Source organism: Pleurodeles waltl, chromosome 5 (assembly GCF_031143425.1).
Source record: "Pleurodeles waltl isolate 20211129_DDA chromosome 5, aPleWal1.hap1.20221129, whole genome shotgun sequence".
NCBI lineage: Eukaryota > Metazoa > Chordata > Amphibia > Caudata > Salamandridae > Pleurodeles > Pleurodeles waltl.
In genome coordinates, this window is record NC_090444.1 from 974,669,511 (window position 1) to 974,689,373 (window position 19,863).

The 19,863-nt window shown below is 43.3% G+C and overlaps 1 protein-coding gene across 1 annotated transcript in view; it reads right to left on the minus strand.

The window, feature by feature from the left end:
* The window catches only part of FUCA2 (alpha-L-fucosidase 2), a 214,354-nt gene that overhangs the window by 115,094 nt on the left and 79,397 nt on the right, over positions 1 to 19,863 (minus strand). Inside the window, exon 2 of the mRNA XM_069235122.1 lies at positions 1,590 to 1,777. Coding sequence (XP_069091223.1) covers positions 1,590 to 1,777 — 188 coding nt within the window. The remainder of the gene's footprint in view (positions 1 to 1,589; positions 1,778 to 19,863) is intronic.

Genomic DNA, 19,863 nt, shown 5'->3' on the forward strand with positions numbered 1-19,863 from the left:
TCAAGACTTTTAAAAGGAAATAAGAACTTGTAACTAGGGAATCTGTGCATATTTTTCCTCATAGAATACTCTTGCAATGCTACTTGGCTCGCAAGTTCCAATAAAAAAAAACCTGAAATTTGGAATTACATCACGCAGCTTCACAAATAACCAAATAAACAACCTCCTTTTCGTGGACGAGACGTCTGAAAGTGAACTTTTAGTATATAACAAGCTGTAGTGAACAGCAGCAAAGTAGATAATTGAATAGCTTTAATTAATGAGTGTATTCTTTTTTGACAAAGTATACACATAATACAAAGCCAAACTAAAAAGCGAAACTGAGGGCCACTGGCTGAGCTTGGACAATAAAATAAAACATTAAAGAACTCACAAAGCCACTTACTTTTACTCAAAACGGACTTCTACCTACCTTGGCTTTAATTTTTCATTTTATTTCACTTAATCTTACTTATTTCATTTTAGTCAAAATCAATTGTTTTCAATAGCAGATTACCTTGTAGCAACTGTACATATTAGCGAGGAAAAAAAGGTTTCAAACAACATTTGGCGCACATACTCCCTTCAAACACTGCTGCATATATTATTTTTTTTTTTGTATTATTTATTATAAATAACATAGAACCCTTTTGAGGAAAAATACATAAGTTGTTTCCCTGCAAGCATTTAGGGCCAAATGTATGAAGCCTTTTTGCATTTGCAAAACGTCCAACTTCCAGGACCAGGCCGTTTACAATCGCAAAAAGGCCTTTTTAGTATGTACAAAACTCGAATTCTGATTTGGTAACATGTTACTGAATTACAATTTGGATTTACGACAGAGGGCATGTTTGGGGGTGGGGGAGCGTCCCTTCGACATATTGAATCTAAATGGTATGTATTAAAGCGTTGCGACTGAAATCTGGTTACAAAACATTTTAGACTGCAAACATGTGATTGTAAGCTATTCACAACATTCGCATATGGACCTCTGCTCCTTTTAGAATTTTGAACAAAAATATTTTTTAAGATTAGGCAGAGGTCGATGGACCACTGTCTACGCGAAAAAAATTTAGTTATATTTTTTGTAATTGCATCCCATTTTCCTTCAATGAAAACGAGATGCATTTAAAAAAAACACATTGGCTTATTTAAAAGCAATTACAGACATGGTGGTCTACCGATCCCAGCAGGTCACCATTCCTGTGATGACTGCAAATCATATAAGTCACAATTTGCAACCTATCGAATTAATATTCATGAGGTTGGTTGAATTGTGACCCCTTACTACTCTTCATTTTTCAAACCCACCAAATAGTACAGAGAAGTTTGCAAAATATTGACCAGTAATTTGCAACCAGTTCTTAGTATGTCTGTTTCAACAATTAATCAGTGCTAAAGTACTACTGATTGAGCAGTACTGTAGCGCACATTGGTTTTGAAACAGTCTTTATGTTGATGTCAAAGATTTCAGCTACACAGAATTGTACTTGTCCCCACTGTGCTTTACAAATGGCAACTAGATGAAGTGTTATTCCCAGCTATGAAGTGGAAGCCATGCCCAGTAATGTATGGTACCTAATAGTCTTGGTCACAAATAGATCACTTACCTTCATGATGCTTTGAAGTCAGGACAACGTATTTAGCACCAGAAGCTTTGAAGAGATCTGCCCACTTGTCGGCATCGTAGAACTCTGCTGTGAACATCGGACCAAAGTCTTCGTAGGTGAAATCAGGACGGTAATTCTTTTGCATAAAATCCACATACGCTTTTGCTTTTTGCGTTTGCCAATAGCACCTTTCAGAAAGAAAACAAAGGTTATTTTGAAAGGACCTAAAATCACACCTCTTAAACAAATTTAACTGCCAAGACTGCTGCAGAGCCTCCTGATTTAAAAGCTAAGGAGGGTATAACAAAAGTAAGTGGATTATATTATCCGCCAACCCAAAGTAAATAATACATATGTGCAGCCTCAAACCGCAAAACAACTTTACAATACAATACACACCTGAAGGAGCTCAAAATGTACCCTCTAAATACTATACATAGATTATTATGCTAGATAAATATTTAATCAAACAAGAATCTTTGTATAGTTCAACAATTGAATCAGATTTTGTAAAAAAACAAAAAAAAAAACTTAGGCACACAGCGTTTTGCCCACCACTATTTTCAGTTCAACAGGTGGAACATATACTAAATGGGCAGAAGTAAACATTCACAAATTGTACTTATATGAAGATTTATTACTTTTCCATGTACCTGTCCAAAAGTGAATAAGACAGATGTTAACCTAGTTCCACATTTAAAAAAAATCAGGAAATTCATTGTGGTTTTTGCTTGATCCACAATGCAGAACATGGGATACAGAAAAAAGTAATCACATCTCCTCAAATCTGAATACTTTAAGTTAATAATTAAAACGAGGATTTGAAAAGCACAGCAGATCACCCGTGAGGGTCTCAAGGCACTGGATTGTAGGTGCAGGGAGATTAAGTGTTTTGCCCAGAATCACAGAATGGTGAGCTGATGTCCAAACTCAAACCTGTTTCTCCAGCTCTAGAGTCCGCAGCTCCAGTGGTTAAGCCACGCCCTCTCCCCTTTGGGTCAGATGTACTATTATCCTATTCCCAAAAAGTGGTCACCAATTGAGCATAGTCGTTTTGCAAATGGCATTGGATTTTGAGAACTGACCTATGGACTAATCGGTCAGTTCACATAATAACAAATAGCGTCAGGTTTCAGAAAAAACAGCTTAATTAATATTAATTGAGCTGGTTGCAATTTGCAACACCCACCCACATCATTGGCTGTAATCATTGTGATTGTCTACAACCACAAGTGTAGTAGTCTGCAAGGGGTAGCAGACCACCAGCCCTGTGACTACATCCCACAAAGGAAAAGCTGGGTTTCTGTACGAGAACAGGGGATACTTTAAAAACAAAAAAAAGTTGTTTTGGAAAACTTCGTGGGAGAAGGCGGTGGTCACCTGGACTACAACCCACTCCTTCTGAGGCTGCCACCCCGACTCACAAATAGGAAGGGGTCCAAATAGGAGCCATTCCCCTTTGCAAATCAGACGTTAACTGTTCAACGGTTCGCAACAGGTAATGTGTGATACATACCATAGTAACTCACAATTTGTAAGGAAAACCCATTTCATGTGACTTCCAAATTGCGATTCATCATGGTCTGCTTATCCCATTTTGCGATTCAGCAAAAACTTTCCAAATCAGATTAATAATAGGAAAAGGGAATTTTGTGGTTCCAACTCCTGTGATTTGGCAAATCACTGGGTTGCTACCGCAACATCTCTTAGTACATCTGACCAATTGTTCATAAAAAAATAGGTCTTTACTTTCCAAAGCGTTGCAGGTTTGTAGATGAATGTGCAGCATAAATGTAAGTTTAGAACAAACTGTCAGGAATAATATATAACAGATCATTAGTGCATCTAGTTCCACAATCCATTTTTTAATTGTCTATTAGCACGTACATGTGATAGATGGAATCTGTGGCACACGTATGTGCCATGCCTAATCTTTGTATTTCCTGATTTCAGTAACACAAATCAAACCCGCATCCTAGGACAGACACCAACGGGATCCTTCCCTGCGAGTTCCCAGACGCCTAGTGGATGCCCCAAATTGTATACCGGCGACATAGGAGACACACCACTGACTGATTGCTGACCCCAGATGCTGCCCATGTCTCTGAATAAATCGCAGAATGAAACCCGTGTCGGATTAATCCTGAGGCACTTAACTAAATCGTAGAACACGCCTTGTTAATAATGCCTTTAAGTGCGTGAGTGCTTATATGGGTATTTAAACTAACTGTATTTGAAGCAAACAATCCAACAAAGAGCTCAAGTGCATGCATGCGTTTTAGCACTCCTGTATGACCTTTGCTTTTGGTTATCTTTTCCTCTACCTAAAATTGAAATTAGGCCTTCCAATCACAAAGCCAAGGAGATTCCACCGGATTCATAGCTATCCCACTCCTTACCCAATGCACCTGGTCGCTGCCCCTTCCCTCAGTGCATGAGCCATCTTCTGAGACCCATCTGTTCCCCCCAACCTTTTTCAATTAACCTTTCTACCAGGGCTTTCAGTGAAAGGTGCTCAGAAAAAGGGCAGAGAGTAATTGCAGACAAGTTCCTGTTGCAACGTCCCTGCTTGGGCCTGTTGTGACTTGAAAATGACCTTCGGCCTGAACTCCTGCCCCTTAGTTCTCGCTGCAGACCCCTCTTGTTGATCCTTTGCAAACTAACTACATTTCTCTCACCGGGCTGTTTTTTAAGATTCCTTTGAGTGACATTTAAACAAGAAAATACATTTTAAAAGATAAAAACTGTGTCACTTCTTAAACCACCACAGGTAGTTGACAAAAGATCGCTTGACAAACTTCCATTTCCAACTCAACAGGAATAATTCCTAACCATTAGTCCCACTACCATCATGTTTCCAGTGTTTCCCAATGGATCCCAGGGCCTTTATTCTTCTCCCTTTCCAGAAATCCTGTATCAAGTCCATTTTTGCTATATTTTTTGGTGTTTTAGGGGACAACTCTCGCTTCATGTATTAGGAGTTCATACAGCTAACATCTAACCCAGCCTTCAACTAGTAATTCCCAGAGATGCACTACTAGCTTCGATAGCACCAGACTCAACCCCATCTGAAATGTATCTGCCTGTGTAAAGGGCACATGTGTGTTCATCAGTACACTACATTCCTCTCAAACGTTATTAAAAATAAAAGTTCAAACTGTAAGAATAAAACAGAACCACACATGACACCAACTAAGTCTCTCAGCCTCGAGAGGCAGTCCGCAAGACGGGAGTGGACAGGTGCAGCTGGGAGCACCAGGGTATCTCTGCATGCATCCATGATTTAACCAGATGCTGCTGGGCACAAACCCTGTTTAGATGGAGTCCAGATTCTATGATAATCAGTAGGTTGGTTCAAGGTCCACTCACGCATTGTTGCTCAGTCCTGTGGGCTCTCGCAGTGATGCAGTTGGTGTAAAAACTGTTTAAACGTGATGCATCAGGAGCGTTGGTGGATTTCGCTGCAGAGATTTCTTGTGAGACATCCTGACTCCATGAAGGTCAATCCCATAAAGAGAGGGAAGACATCTGTGATGGTTGGACGCCATCTTCAGAAGCCCTGGTGCTTCCCGGTACCCTGTCGGTGGAGCAGGTTCCGGACCATCTCTCATGTGGGGATTCCTTTAAGGCCCTTTTGATGGGTCACCATGGAACTGTGTGGACTATGCTGGGCTGCGTGTGGGCGTCTGCGGCCCGCAGCAGGCTCTCCAACAGACGCCACGGAGAAGTCATTGGTGCAAATGCATAGGTGGATGATACATGTTTGGTGTGCTTTTGCCAACAGGACTCAGGTACTTGTGGGGCCTCAAAGACAGTATATGAGCAATTGTTCTTGCAAGTTGCCTGGAGTGCCTTGGTGGGTTCTTGATGTTTTGCCGAGGTACGATCCCACTTTGGAGATGAGATGCTCCTTCACTGGATAAGGTGATGCACATGGCAATGATGGTGACTGCCATTAGGTGACCTAGATGACACACGGTGATGTTGTGCTGGAGTGAGGGTGAGTGGAGGAACTTCGCAGCCACGGGACTCATCGCATAGTTGGTGCAGTTCTTCTCCTACAGCATGTGCAGTTGCTAGCAGGGATGCCATCTGCTTCAAGTAGCTGGAGACAAGTGGCTGGATGGTGGCACTGTGAAGTATGGGGCAGGTATGTGGTTTGCGCATGCAGGTGGCTTACGATCAGTACTTCCGCTGAGCTGTCTCCGGTGACGTTGCAGCACCTCATGGCTGGCTTGTCGGTAGGTGCAATCTAGGGTAGTGGCACAAGCCCTCCATCTCTTCACCCTGTGATCTTTTGCTCTTGTGCACCTGTGGTTGCCAGGTCTTTCAGTGTGACAAGTCTGTCCCATGATCTTGTCTTCTATCCCTTTCCTTCTTTCTTTGCTGCGTGGCATCGTGCCACACTCACGTCTTACTTGCCGTTGCTGGCATCTGGCCATATGTCTTCACTTTGCATGATTGCCTTGGTGGCAGCATGCCACTCCTGGTGTGAGCGACTCACCTCTTGCCTGTCTTGGGCCACTGGCACTCCATCTTGAGGCACTGTTGGGGCGGACACTCCTTGAAGTGTCTCTGGCCCACTGCGAGGCAATGATGACGCGTCATTTCCTTTCTGCCTCCTCTTCGCTCAAGGGCTTAGTGCTCGCACCTTAAGGCTGCACCCTCATGGCGCTCGGTCCTGTCCTGCATCGGTTTGTGAGGGCTTGGCAGGGCTGGTCACCCTTTGTAACATTCTCCTTGACGAGCCAATGGTGGCCATCAAGTGCTGGGGTGGCTGGCTGATACGGCCCTTTGCATGCAATGGTGCATTGTCTGTTTTGGCAGTGATGGCCTGGTGGCCATCAGGGGGCATGTTGGGCTTTTCCTTTCAGTTCCTGTTGTAGCCTTGGTATGTTGCTGGTGTGGTGCTATCACCCACCAGAGGAGGCAGCAGCAGCACTGAGTCTTTGAGTGTTCATGAGCTGCTGCAGTAAACAGTCCTCGTTCCTCCCCACGTGTCAGCAGACAGTCATCGGAGCGGGGGTGGGAATATCACACTCACAGGTAGTTTCTCTTTTGTTTTTCCATACCTGGGGTACACCTGCCCTGGTGTCTCTGATGCAGCATAGGAGGCAGGATACTGTTTATGCTTTCATTTCAGTCTGGTGAGTTTGTAAAGTGCGGGGCACTGCAATTTTTTTCCCATTTTGGGCGATTGTATGTTTCCCAAATACCGCTTCTGCCTGCCGTTGTTGAGAGCAAGGTCACAGTGCCGTCTGAGACTAGTCACTTTCTTGTTACTTGTCTTTAATCAAGGCTGACCCAGGCAACCATCACCTGTACTATTACAGGACTCTTTCACTGGGCCTCTCTTAAATGTTTTTTTCAGCAGCTCAGGATGCGGTGCTGTGAGCAACCGCTGAGTGGCGCTGCAGACACTTGAGGACGGAGGCTGTGGCAGGTTTCCCAGGGGTGCGGGCCACGTACGGGGGGGGCTTGCAATGCAGGTGCAGGATATGTGCTGCAGGTGCGGCAGGGCTTCATTTGTACTGCAGGTGTGGTCTCTTTCTTTGCCCAAGCGCCTGCTCCTGGTAAGTACAGTTTTCTCTTCACCGGGTACTGCAGAGGCTGGCGTCAACCACTTAGTGCAGGGAGCAGTCTTGGGCTATCACGCAGCCCTCTCCTCGTTCAGTCATGGAGCCAAGGGTGCAGCTGGCGTTATTTTAATGAGGGTGTGGCTTCAGGCTCTGTGTGATGAGTGTGAATTGTGGGCCTCCTGGCCGATGCAGTGTTACCTTCCCTTCTTTATTTTAATGGGGCAGAAATGACGGGCAGAGGCAACTAGCAGGTGCCGCAACAGGTGTAGGCAAATGGGAGCTGACATTCCTTAGCTGACGCACAATGTTCGGTACAGTCCCTTTGCTCCTCGCCAGGGCAGAAGGCAGCAAGTAGGGGTTTTCCAGTGTGGGAATCGCCTGATCTGTGGAGCAGTGTCATGGGCGGGTGGTTGCTGGGAGGTCCGTGGGGCCTTTTCTTTCTGCGCCGTTTATTTGTATCCTCCAGCGGGGCGCTGTGTTTGTCAGCAGGCAACTGATGCACTTCAAGCTGGGTCGCTGCACCGCTCCTGTCTTGGTGATGCAGAGGGCTGCAGCGGCTGTTCCTGTGGGCACTCCAGCCACTTCACGGTAGGTGCAATCTCTTCGCCTACGAGAGCACAACATAGGCGGGGGTTGCAGGCAAGTGTGGGTGTGACTCTAGTCCTGTTCTTCATGGTGGACAGCAGGGTCCCACTGCGAGGTGTCTCTTGCCAATCACAGCACATCTTCTCATGCACGATGCGGTGCTCTACGGGCGGGTGCTGTCTGGCAGCCACTGCACACGTCAGTGTGCCTCTCCACGTTGGGAATGGCATGGCATGGGCCCGGTCTTACGTGGAGGTGTCAGGGAGCTTACTTCTTTGGCGTCCTGCCAATAGCACTATTCACTATTCGCTGTGCTTACACCAAATGTCGACTCTGCCAGTGGGGAGTCTGAGGCGAAGCAGTCTCTTTCCTCTCCCCCTTCACAGCAAGGAGAGGATCTCCTCTACTCGGGGTAACGTGTAGGCAGTCACGGCTGTGCCTACGGGTTTCTCCTCCACCTACACGGCAGTTGGCAGCAGGGCAGCACAGTGCATGGGATCAGACCCCTAATCGCCAATGTACTGTTGTGTGCCCTGGAAACGATTGACACAGATACATTGTTGTAGAAGTGATAACTGGCCACGAACATGTGCACTCCGGCTCTTTTATTGGCTGAGTCACCTAACCGTTGACGCACGTATTGGATGGGCGCGGGTGCAAAAGTCCAGCCCTCGGGGAGTAGCTGGCAAACTAATACGTGCAGAAGGGCACATATGTTTCCTGCAGGACACTACAGTCTCCGTCTTCTAAATCCTCCTGAGAGAGCGTAGTTTTTTTATTACATATTATAGACGTGAAATGCTTATGATTAACAATGCTACATCAAATAAAATATTCATTGAAACATATACATTAACATAAATGATTTTATGTGTGTAAACTAATGTCAACTATAAGAAATAATCGTTCATAGATTGCTAAAACTGTGCCTATTAAAACGTATAAAACTGCATTCATTAGAACTCGTATATCTTAAGTTAGCATGAGCCAAGCAAAGCTGTGTAGCACTCATATTAAAGTGTATTTTTCTGTCTCTTCAGTGTGCTGACTTGTAAAAGACCATGATCCAGCGATTGTTCTTTTCCTTTCAATAGTTTGCAACAGAGCCACATTTTCCCATCCGCATGCTAGCAGTTTTTAGTTTAGAGTTATGTGCTTCGAAACATTATTTGACACTTCCAAGGACGATGGAGCGAAGAAGAAGAGAACTTGTGACCTGATATGTATAAAGACAATGAAGTAATTCCGGATGAACCACCTACGAAAATACGTCAATTATGATGACCAATTAGAACATAAAGTTTTATCGAACATGACAAAATGCATTACTTAATGTATAATTTGATAGGTTAACAATGGTGGGGTGTTTTGGCTGACCAATAGAATTTTGGGGGAATGTATCACGAAAAAGGGATAAAAACCCATGACACAGGAGACAAACGGTCATTAGGTAGGGAATGATATTGATTGCATCTCGAAACTCTGTCACTCTATTTGGTGACTTGAGACTTAGAGAAAACTATCTTTGCCCATAGACTGCCCCTTACACTTTTCTCCGTGGGAGGAGAGTGTCTTTGCCTTTAACTTAGATAGACTGTTGGCGATCTAACTGATGTCCTGAAGACGAAGACTGATCCTGAATGCTGACTTAATCAGAGGAGGGTAATTATAAAATTGCTAATGAAAATTCATTTATTTGCCTTTTCTTTCTAGGTACCAACTGCTGTATGTTTTGATTAGAGACCTTAGTTAGATGTTTTCCAAATTGGTGTTCAAATTGTTTTGCATGAAGCCCAACATGCTAATGCTAATTAGAGGTTAGACGAGGTATTCATTTTGACTGACAAACCGACGTGACTGACGTGATGCTATGCTGAACTAGTATCTTAGAACATTCGATGTATTCGATGTATTACGATTCACTTATATCCATCTGATTATCTATGCTACTGATCTATGCATTATTGAAAGCTTATTATGATTATCATCTTGTGACTGTGCTTATATGTTTCCTGGCTTTGAGATTGATGCTTTTGCTATTAGATTGTAATCAATAGGGAATAAAATTCATAAAACTCCATTAAGGTGTGGTTATTCGTGACTGAAAGGTCATGATTGCGACGAAGGTTTATTAATGACTAAAGTAAGATATATTTTGGTGTTAACTATTGACAATGTTATTGACGTATTGATTGATATATTGATCAGTTATCTCGTCCTACGGTGTCTCACCACTGGGCCCAAAGATTCATCGTCCTAAAACGAGTCCTGATGTGTATAAATTGACATAGACGGACTCGTTAACAGTTCTGGTAGCAGAGTACGGTTTGGCCCTTGGGGGCCCTAGGACGGAGTTTTCATTGTTTAATTGTTTTCTTGTGATAATACAATTTGGAGAAATGATGAGTTGCTAGATTCGCCATGGCTTTCCCGGGATCTCGGAGCCTGCCTAAATGAGTTGGGAATGTTCTCGGCGCCATAGTATGTGTGGTTAGGGTCTTTTGCGCTTATTAAATCTTATGCACTTTGCAGGCGATTGTGAATATTTGAGTGCGATTAGGCCAAATTAAGTGTTGTTTAGAAGGAGTGGGCGTACTCCACAGCATGAGAGTAGGGAAGTCGGCGTACTTCATGTGAATGCAGCGCTTGTTGCTCAAAATTATCCATGTGGTTGGTTGTTGTATACGGGCCTATTGAGGTCTAAGACTCCGTAGTATGATGTTAAAATGGTTTATGTTGTAATCTGTGCGGTTTAGTAGGTCAATCGGGCGTGGTTGACAAGTCAAGTTTCGAGTTATGATGCATGTGTGAAACCTTCGATGGAGATTTGACAAGTTCTAAAGTGCACTAGAAGGAGTCATTGACAAGTCGAGAGTAGGATTTGCAGGTCGAATTCTGCTTGCGTATGAGGGAACTGAGAAGGAGAAAGTAGCGGCCGAGGCTTCAAGTGAAATCTCTGTAAAGTTCTGAAGCGAATGTGTTACCCTTCCTTTAGTAAACCGGCAGATTTGTGTTGTCATTCAAGTGCTAGCAATAATTCGCATTAGTTTGTATGAGTTGTGAGGAGTTAGCAAGGTGTGGACAAGCCGCAAGACTTTGTCAGCTGCAGTGTGTGTGAGTGTGACGTCAGTGGTGCCGTGCTGGGATAGGTCAGATGTCGAGAGGGGTCGCGCACGGATTGGTTACCGTCCGTGAGAGACAATAGGTTGAACAAAGGGTAGGTGAAGAGTGTCCTGGGAACTAAGCCGTTTTCTGATTAAATATAAAATAAAATGAATTTTGTTAAGGCATTTAAAAGTGCTTTGAAAGGAGATGTGTATATTGTTGCAACTGATGGGGAACCTACACCACCTGAGGGTACACCAGCTTACACGGTTATGGAGGAAAAGGGTGTTGCACCGTGTTTATGGATAAAACAATGGCGCAAACTAACAGAGAACGAGGGGTGTCTAGCGTTTCCAGAACATGGAACATTTAATCAAAAGGTGTTAGAAAATTTGAGGTGGATGTTAAGTACGCAGAAACCACCTCCTCGACCGGCACAATATGAGGCTTTGGCAATTTGGGACCTAATGGCTCTTAAACATAGACAAGAAAGATTTCACAGAAGATTGACAAGGGCAGAAAAATCCTATGCAGAGGCTAGGTGGGATAATGAGAACAAAATGTGGAGACGAGGAATAGTGGATGGGTTAAAGCTGTTTCCGGCAATAACCCAGGGAGAGGAGACACAGGGAAAGAAAGCTTCTTGCAAAACTGACAAAGAACCAGGCAAACACAAAGAGAATAAAAGATCCTGGGAAGAAGAGGACGATTCAGACGATGAGGCGTTTATGGATAGATTGCTACATGATCGTCCGCCACCATATGCGGTGAACGACAGTGCACCAAGTACTAGCTTGGATCCTGGGAACCAGACGAAGGAGAAGGGTGTTACTGATACAGTGCAGACTAGCGATACAGCTTTGATACAGAATGGTGTCAGTGTACCCACTGCACCAGACTCGCTGATACAGTTACAACCTCCACCACAGATAAAAAGAATTTACCCCGATGTTCCAGTACTCGAGACTACTACGAACTTGGCGGTACCGCCAGACCCGATATATACAAAGCCAAGGTTAATGCAGATTGAGTCAACTCCACAGTTAGTGTCACAACCGCCACAACTGATACCTGGGTATAACCCAGTAGCGGATCCTTTGAAAGAACCTGCACCAGGATTATTAGAACAGACCTATGGTGTCACCGCTCCAAGAAGCTTGGGATCAGGCCAGACACCTGCCGCTATATCACTACCTATTACTGTTGGTCCCCCAGTACCATTATATGCACAGGAGAAAACAGGGACACGCGAACAGGGGGTCATAACTCATGAAACGATAAGAGGAGGGCCTATTATAACTCCACAAATAATGGCCCAGGGAGGACAGGTTTGTGAACAATCAAGACCCTTAATGGACCTCAGTCCAATAGGGGCACCTCTTGAGGCAATGCGACAAGCAGGGTTGGGAGTCCTGACTCCCCCAACTATGAGTACAAATACCTCATACACTCCAATGATACATGCAGGGAACATTTCACTGCAGGGTTTTACAGTACAGCAGTTAAATGAGTGGTTAGAGAAAACTTGCATATCACAAAAGACTACAGCGACTACAATCGAACCTGAGAAAGAAAAACAAGATGAATACCTAAATATAGTACGACTAGGAGCAGAAGCTGCTGAATTGGTGGATGGAACAATGGGAGTAAATAGGTTAGAGTCTTACACTGAGGCAGAATTAAGGTACTTATGCCCTAAAATCATCACCAAAGAGGTAGGCAAAGTACACCAGAAATTAACGAATTTGGCAGACAAATACAATATCGACATTGGAAACACGAAACATTTGAAACGGAGTTACAGATTAGATTTTGACACTAAGGATTTTGAACACATGAGATCTGCAGGCATGAAGACACATCTTAAAGAGTTGCTGCAAAGCGCACAAATTTGGGGTGCACTAGAGAAATGGGAAGGCCGATGGGTAAAGAAAAGAGATAAGGGAAAAAGAGATAGTCCAGGATCTATTGAAACAACAGTCACACCAAATTTAGAGACGGTGAAAATCCTACCTATGAGAGAAACAGCTGGGGGTGTTTTGGTGCATGTGCCTTGGTCCAGGGGAGACATTTTGTCCTTTACGAATGATTATCCTAGGTTAAGAGAAAAACCGATTGAGTGGTATCAACAGACAGATAGATTCGTAAAGCTTGCGAAATGTCTCTGGGAAGACTTAAATACCTTGTTTGAGATTATTGTTCCGCCAGACTTGTGGCTCGAGTGTAAGAGAGGGGTAGATTGGCCCACAAAGGAACCAGCAAGGGATAAAGTGACTGGAGCACCTTCTGAAGAGGTGATGAAATATTATCATAAAGTAATTGAGTTTTTGAAACAAAAGGTGTCGCCGAAGGTAACTGATTGGCAGAAAATCGACCGGACCTCTCAAGAGGTTAAAGAGTCAATACATGCATTTTAGGAAAGGTTGTTAAAGGCATTCAAACATTACAGTGGTACTGAAACAATTGAACCGAAGGACATGAATCATCTTGTGTTCAGATTCGTCGAAGGGCTGAGACCGGAGGTCAGCCAAATGATTAAAAATCATTTGATTTGTTGGCAAGCTAAACCGATTGATGAAGTATTACAGTACGCGAAATACTGTAGTGACGAAATTGAGTTGAAGCAGAAAAAGTTGAAGGTGATGGTGATGCAGATAAGGGCTGCACAGGCTGGAATACAGGGAAATGGTGTTCAGCAAATGATACAGCAACAACCGCATTTGAATGGTGTGTTTCAGGCACAGCCGAGAGGTAGAGGTCGAGGGTTTGTGAACCGTGGTTCGGACATGAATAATGTTGTTGTTCAAGGTGATGGTCAAGGAGTGAAAAAGATGTCACCATGTCATGCGTGCGGGGGCGTGGGACATTGGAAACGGGATTGTCCGAATATAATGCAGGATGGTACAGTTCAGCAGAGTATTAATGCCGGTACACTGCAAAATTCACGAGGTCCAAGAATGAGACACCAGAATCAAAACTATCATAATAATTTGGTGCAAATGTCGGGGGTGCAACCTATGCAGCAAATGCAAATGCTGCGTTTCCAAACAGTGTCAGTACAACCAATACAACAGCAGATCCCTATGGTGCCTAGACAGCAAATACAGTTACCCCTGGCTCCGATGGGACAGCAACAGGTTACGCTTCCTCAATAGGTCACAGGTCAGGTAACAAATCAAAACAACACTGTACAACAATTCCCATTACGAGGTGAAAATGAGATGAATGAGGATTGGTCAGATGACAGCTCAGACAGTGAAGAGTGCAGACTCGCAGCATCCTTAGAGGTAGACCAGAGAGGCCCATATGTGGAGGGAAAAGTAATGGGCTACAAAGTCTCATTTTTATTCGATACAGGAGCTACACGCTCTACGGTTCGCAGTGCAGTGGTACCAAGATTACCTCTCTCGGGGCGCACCATACGAGTGGTTGGTGTGGCTAACCAGTACCTAACTAATCCAATCACTGACCCAGTGCAGGTTGAAATCGGAAATTTTCAGGGCCTGCATAGATTTGTTGTATGCGACTCAAGCCCAGTATCCTTATTAGGAAAAGACTTATTATGCAAAACCAAATGTTCGATTACCTGTTCCAATGGTGGAATAGAGGTACAGACAAACAGTGATGATGAGGGAGATGAGGGTCAACTCATAGAAGAAGGAGGAGAGATGAATGAAGATTACCCTCTAATTACCCTTTTCCCAGTGTTTACCTTGATCGATCTACCTGCTGATCTGCAAGGATCGGTAACAGAGAAGGTGTGGGATTTGACTGGAAAGGAGGTTGGATTAATCAAGGGAGTAGGTCCAGTCAAGGTGCAGATAAAGCCGAATGCAGTGTTCCCACAATTGTCACAATATCACATGACTCAGGATGTCCTTATTGAAGTGACACAGATAATTGCAGATTTTCTCAGACAGGGAGTTTTGAAAGAGGTCCTGAGCAGTCCGTGTAACTCTCCAATTATGGGTTTGAGAAAGCCCTGTGGGAAAGTTCGAATTGTGCAGGATTTGAGAAAAATAAACGAAATTGTGATAAAATGCTGCCCTGTGGTTCCCAACCCAGCGGTAATAATGTACCAGGTTCCTTGTGATGCTGAATGGTTTACCGTAGTAGACCTATCACAAGCGTTTTTCTCGATACCACTTCACGAAGACAGACAGTTTTTGTTCAGTTTCAAATTCCTGGATAAGGTGTACAGTTGGTGCAGAATTCCTCAGGGGTTTTCTGAGTCACCATCCATCTTCAATCAGATATTGAAGAAGGATTTGGAACCTCTTGTGCTACCTTACAATTCGACTCTTGTACAGTACATTGATGATTTGTTGATTGCATCCAAAACCAAAGACAGCTGCAAATATGATACCATTGCATTATTGAACCATTTAGGGAAAAACGGACATAAGGTGTCACCTAAAAAGCTGCAGTACTGTCAAAAAGAAGTGAAGTATTTGGGGCATCTGATTGAAAAAGGGTCCTGAAGAATATCAAAAGAGAGAATAACAGTTGTTTTACAAATGAATCCCCCAACAACAAAGAGAGATGTCAGGATGTTCTTGGGAATGGTGGGCTACTGTCGCCAGTGGATACCCAACTTCTCGATCATTTTAAAACCATTAACAAAACTGACAGGAAAGGAAGTTAAGGATGAACCATACACAATCACATTGACAAAAGAAGAGCTTGAGTCATTTCTAGAGCTGAAAGAGTGCATGTGCAGGGCTCCAGCATTAGGAATGCCTGATTATGAGAAACCATTTTTGTTGTTCTGTCATGAACGTGATGCTTGTTCTTTGTCTGTTTTAACACAGGTCCATGGAGATGCAAATCGCCCTGTAGCATATTTTTCAGCTACTTTGGACCCTGTCGCAGCAGCCTTACCGGGTTGTTTGCGAGCAGTCGCAGCAGTTGGTCAAAGCCTTTCACAATGTGAGGGCATAGTCATGGGATACCCTTTGACAGTATTGGTTCCACATTCTGTTGAAATTCTGCTGACACGAACTAAGACACAACACATGACAAATGCACGACTTACCAAATATGAGACAATTCTTCTGGGGTCACCCAATGTCACATTGAAAAGGTGCACTGTGCTGAACCCGGCAACTCTACTTCCCATTGAGAATACAGAAATAAAAGATGGGGAAGAGTTTGAGCATGATTGTCTGGAGGTGACTGAGCTCAGTACCAAACCTCGCTCAGATATAAAAGATACCCAGTTAGAGGAAAACGATTACATTATGTTCGTTGATGGGTCCTGTCTAAGAGATTCAACAGGAACCTTGAGAGCTGGTTATGCAGTATGTACCATATCTGGTATAGTCGAGGCTTCCTGGCTCGAGAAAGTGTTTTCTGCACAGGTGGCAGAATTGATAGCTCTCACAAAAGCCTGCCATGCTGCTGTAAATCTGGAAGTCACAATCTATACAGACAGCAGATACGGATTGGAATTGTACATGATTTTGGTCAACTCTGGTCACAGAGAGGGTTCATGACATCCTCTGGTTCACCAGTGAAAAATGGAGAACAAATAAGAGATTTGTTACATGCGATTCAGTTGCCTCTCGAAATTGCCGTGGTGAAGTGCAGTGCTCACACCAGATCACAAGACTTTGTGTCAATGGGGAATGGTTATGCAGACCAAGTTGCCAGATTTTGTGCATTAAACTGTATATCCTTTAAAGAGCAGTGGGAACTGTTACCACAACCTGAGAATGACACAACCTTAAGTCTAGCATTACGAGTGGTTGATAATTTAGACGAATTAAAGACATTACAAAGCCACGTTAACAAAGAAGAAAAACGTTCCTGGCAGAAAATGCAGTGTGTACAAAGAGCAGATGATATTTGGGTGTCAGAAGAGGGAAAACTGGTTTTGCCAAACAGTCTTCTGTCACAATTTGCCCGATTGTATCATGGGCAGGCACATTTAGGAAGAGATGCCATGATCAGATCATTTAAGATTGATTGGTTCAATCCAAAATTCAGACATGCCGCAGAAATTACTTGTCACAGGTGCGTCATCTGTCAACAGATGAACGCTGGAAAAGGAACAGTGGTAATTTTGAGCCACATTGGGAGAGCTAGTGGTCCATTTAATAAAATACAAATGGATTTCATTGAAATGCCTGTTTGCGGAGGATTGAGGTACGTGTTGGTGATTGTGTGTGTTTTTAGCCATTGGATTGAGGCATATCCCACACGTAGGAATGACAGTCTTACAGTTGCAAAACTACTACTCAGAGAATTAATACCCAGGTTCGGGTTTCCGGTTTCTATAGAATCAGATAGGGGAAGACACTTCGACAATGAGGTGATTAAACTTCTGTGTGCCGCACTCAACATTGAACAAAAGCTGCATTGTAGCTATCGCCCTGAAGCCTCAGGACTAGTCGAGCAGATGAATGGTACTTTGAAATCAAGAATAGCAAAAATGTGTGCAGCAACAAACATGAAGTGGCCAGATGCATTACCTCTAGTGCTGATGTCTATGAGAAACATGCCAGATAAGAAAACGGGATTGTCCCCACATGAAATCCTCATGGGCAGAGCAATGAGGTTACCGGCGGTACCTGCAAATGCACTAGTGAATAATACAGATGATATGGTGTTGGATTACTGCAAAGGTTTGGCTGACGTGATTCGCTCTTTCTCTCACCAGGTGGAAGCTAACACGTTACCACCAATCAGCGAACCAGGACACTCTCTGCAAGCTGGAGATTGGGTGGTTGTCAAGAAGCACGTAAGAAAATCGTGTCTTGAGCCGCGTTGGAAAGGGCCATATCGAGTGATATTGACGACCACTACTGCTGTGAAGTGTGCCGGGGTTCCCAACTGGATACATGCCAGCCATACAAAAAGGGTAGCGTGTCCTGTTGAAGAGGAACTTGAAAATTCCGGTACAGCAACTTCAAGAGGAGAAGTCTCAGAGTCAGAGATCAGTCAAGAAAGATCTGAGACTACAGGAGAGCCCGCTGAGAACAGCCGTGTCCCTCAAACTATCAGTGAGTTCGAGAGAGGTGACGGAGTGCCAATCTCAGTGGAGGCAGCAGGAGAACAAAGGCAAGGAGAGGTTCTCCCAGAAGCAGACGAATACAATTCAGAGTCTGAATACAGTGTCGAACAAGAAGGAGAGAGACGCGAAGAAGTGGCAAATTTAAATCAGAACGAATCAGAATCTCCTGAACAAGTTCCAAGCCTATCAGGAGAAAACACCATATTACAAGAGGAGGGTGCTGTCCAAGGTACTGAAGGGAAACGCCGAAGCAAGACGAACAGAGGTGACAATTGGCCAAACAAATCACACCTTAGAGTAAGAGAAATAGCAAACGAGACAATAATAGAGGAAAGCAATACCTCACAAACTGACGATCGGAGTGAAGGAGAACAACAAGGAGAACGAAAATTAAAAAGAAAGAGAATAGCAAACAGAAGATATACAGGTCCTGAATGGGCATATGCTACAACTTCTGAATGGCAACAAGAATTCTTAGCATTCTGTTTTGATCGAGAAATACCAGGCCAGTACTACGGTACCTGAAGAATATACAACAAGAAAACTGAAGATAAAAGAATGAAATTGTGAAAGCTGAAAAATAATAATCAAGAATCTTAAGGAAGAAAAAAAAACTACCGGATAATTCCGACAAGCTGCTAACCTGAATTGACGAAAAAGGTCCTGGAGTGAGTGAAGACGCTGTAAAATACGCAGAGAGAGAGTTTACTACTCAGAGTTGATTGTTGATCTGCTATTCTGATTCTATACAAACATGGCTTATAGTAACAAAGGAAGTAAAGTGTGTGGTTGGTTAGGACTTATGATAGGTGTTGTATGCGCAATAATGATTGTGGGAGTGATTGTCGGGATGCCATGGAGAGAGAGTGAAACTATTAATGCAACTTTAAAACCTGAGACTACTACTACAACTAATAAACTATCACCATGGGAGAAATTTGAGCAAGACACAAGACATCTGCATGAGGGAACTAATGCAAAAGGGGAGCTTTCTACCAATGTTTTCTATCGCTTACTAAATGAGTATGTGGAAACTATGGATGCGAAAGACTGTTATGTATGCACTAAAATTCCTTCATCTGTGCAGGAGGGAGTTACTTATCATAGCCTCCCTCTTACGTATGGGATCAGCTGTAGCTTGCTACTAACAAGATTTTATGATCAAGAGCATGTGCAATATTTTTATTCAAATTTAGACGTTGTGTTTTCTTTTGTGCCTGTTATTGAATTCTTAAATAAGCTAGCTAAAGAGCATGATATAAAATTAGTTAGAGGATTCTTTGAGCCAACACTAACATTTGGAACTGCTTATGCACATCGCAATAACTTAACATGCTTACTGTCTCCTGTAGAGAAAAGCTTTTTAGATCATACAGATGATAGACGCAAAGCATTAAAAGAAAGATTAGAAAAAGGTTTAGAAAAACGCACTTATGCAAATGATTATGCTTATACTGCAATTAAAACACAAGGCAAGTTAGCTATAGATGCATTACACGTAGGTAGACTCTGCATATATAGACCGAAATCTGATCAAGATAATTTGTTTGTAGGAACGAGTGAATGTAGGCATGTGTTTTTGTTTCAGAGTAAATGGACCTTTATGTTAAATGGACAAGACCCAGCAATTCCTGGAATCTATTACATCTGTGGGTTAAATGCATATTACCGTCTCCCTAAGGGATGGTATGGGACATGTTATTTGGGAATAATATTCCCAAAGATCTACCAGATTGATGACTTAAAACAAATACCTGAAACGTCTGGATTACAACATACCAGACAAAAACGAGAATCAGTGGCGGCTGTCATTGGTGACATATTTGGAGCTATAATCCCTTCAGTGGGGGTTATCCTAAATTCTATGAAAATTCAAAAGTTGTCTACTATTGTGGATAACATGCTGACAAACTTTACAGGAGCTATACTTCTGATGGATACTGAACTTGCTGCAGAAAGAGCTATGACTCTTCAAAACCGGCTTGCTTTA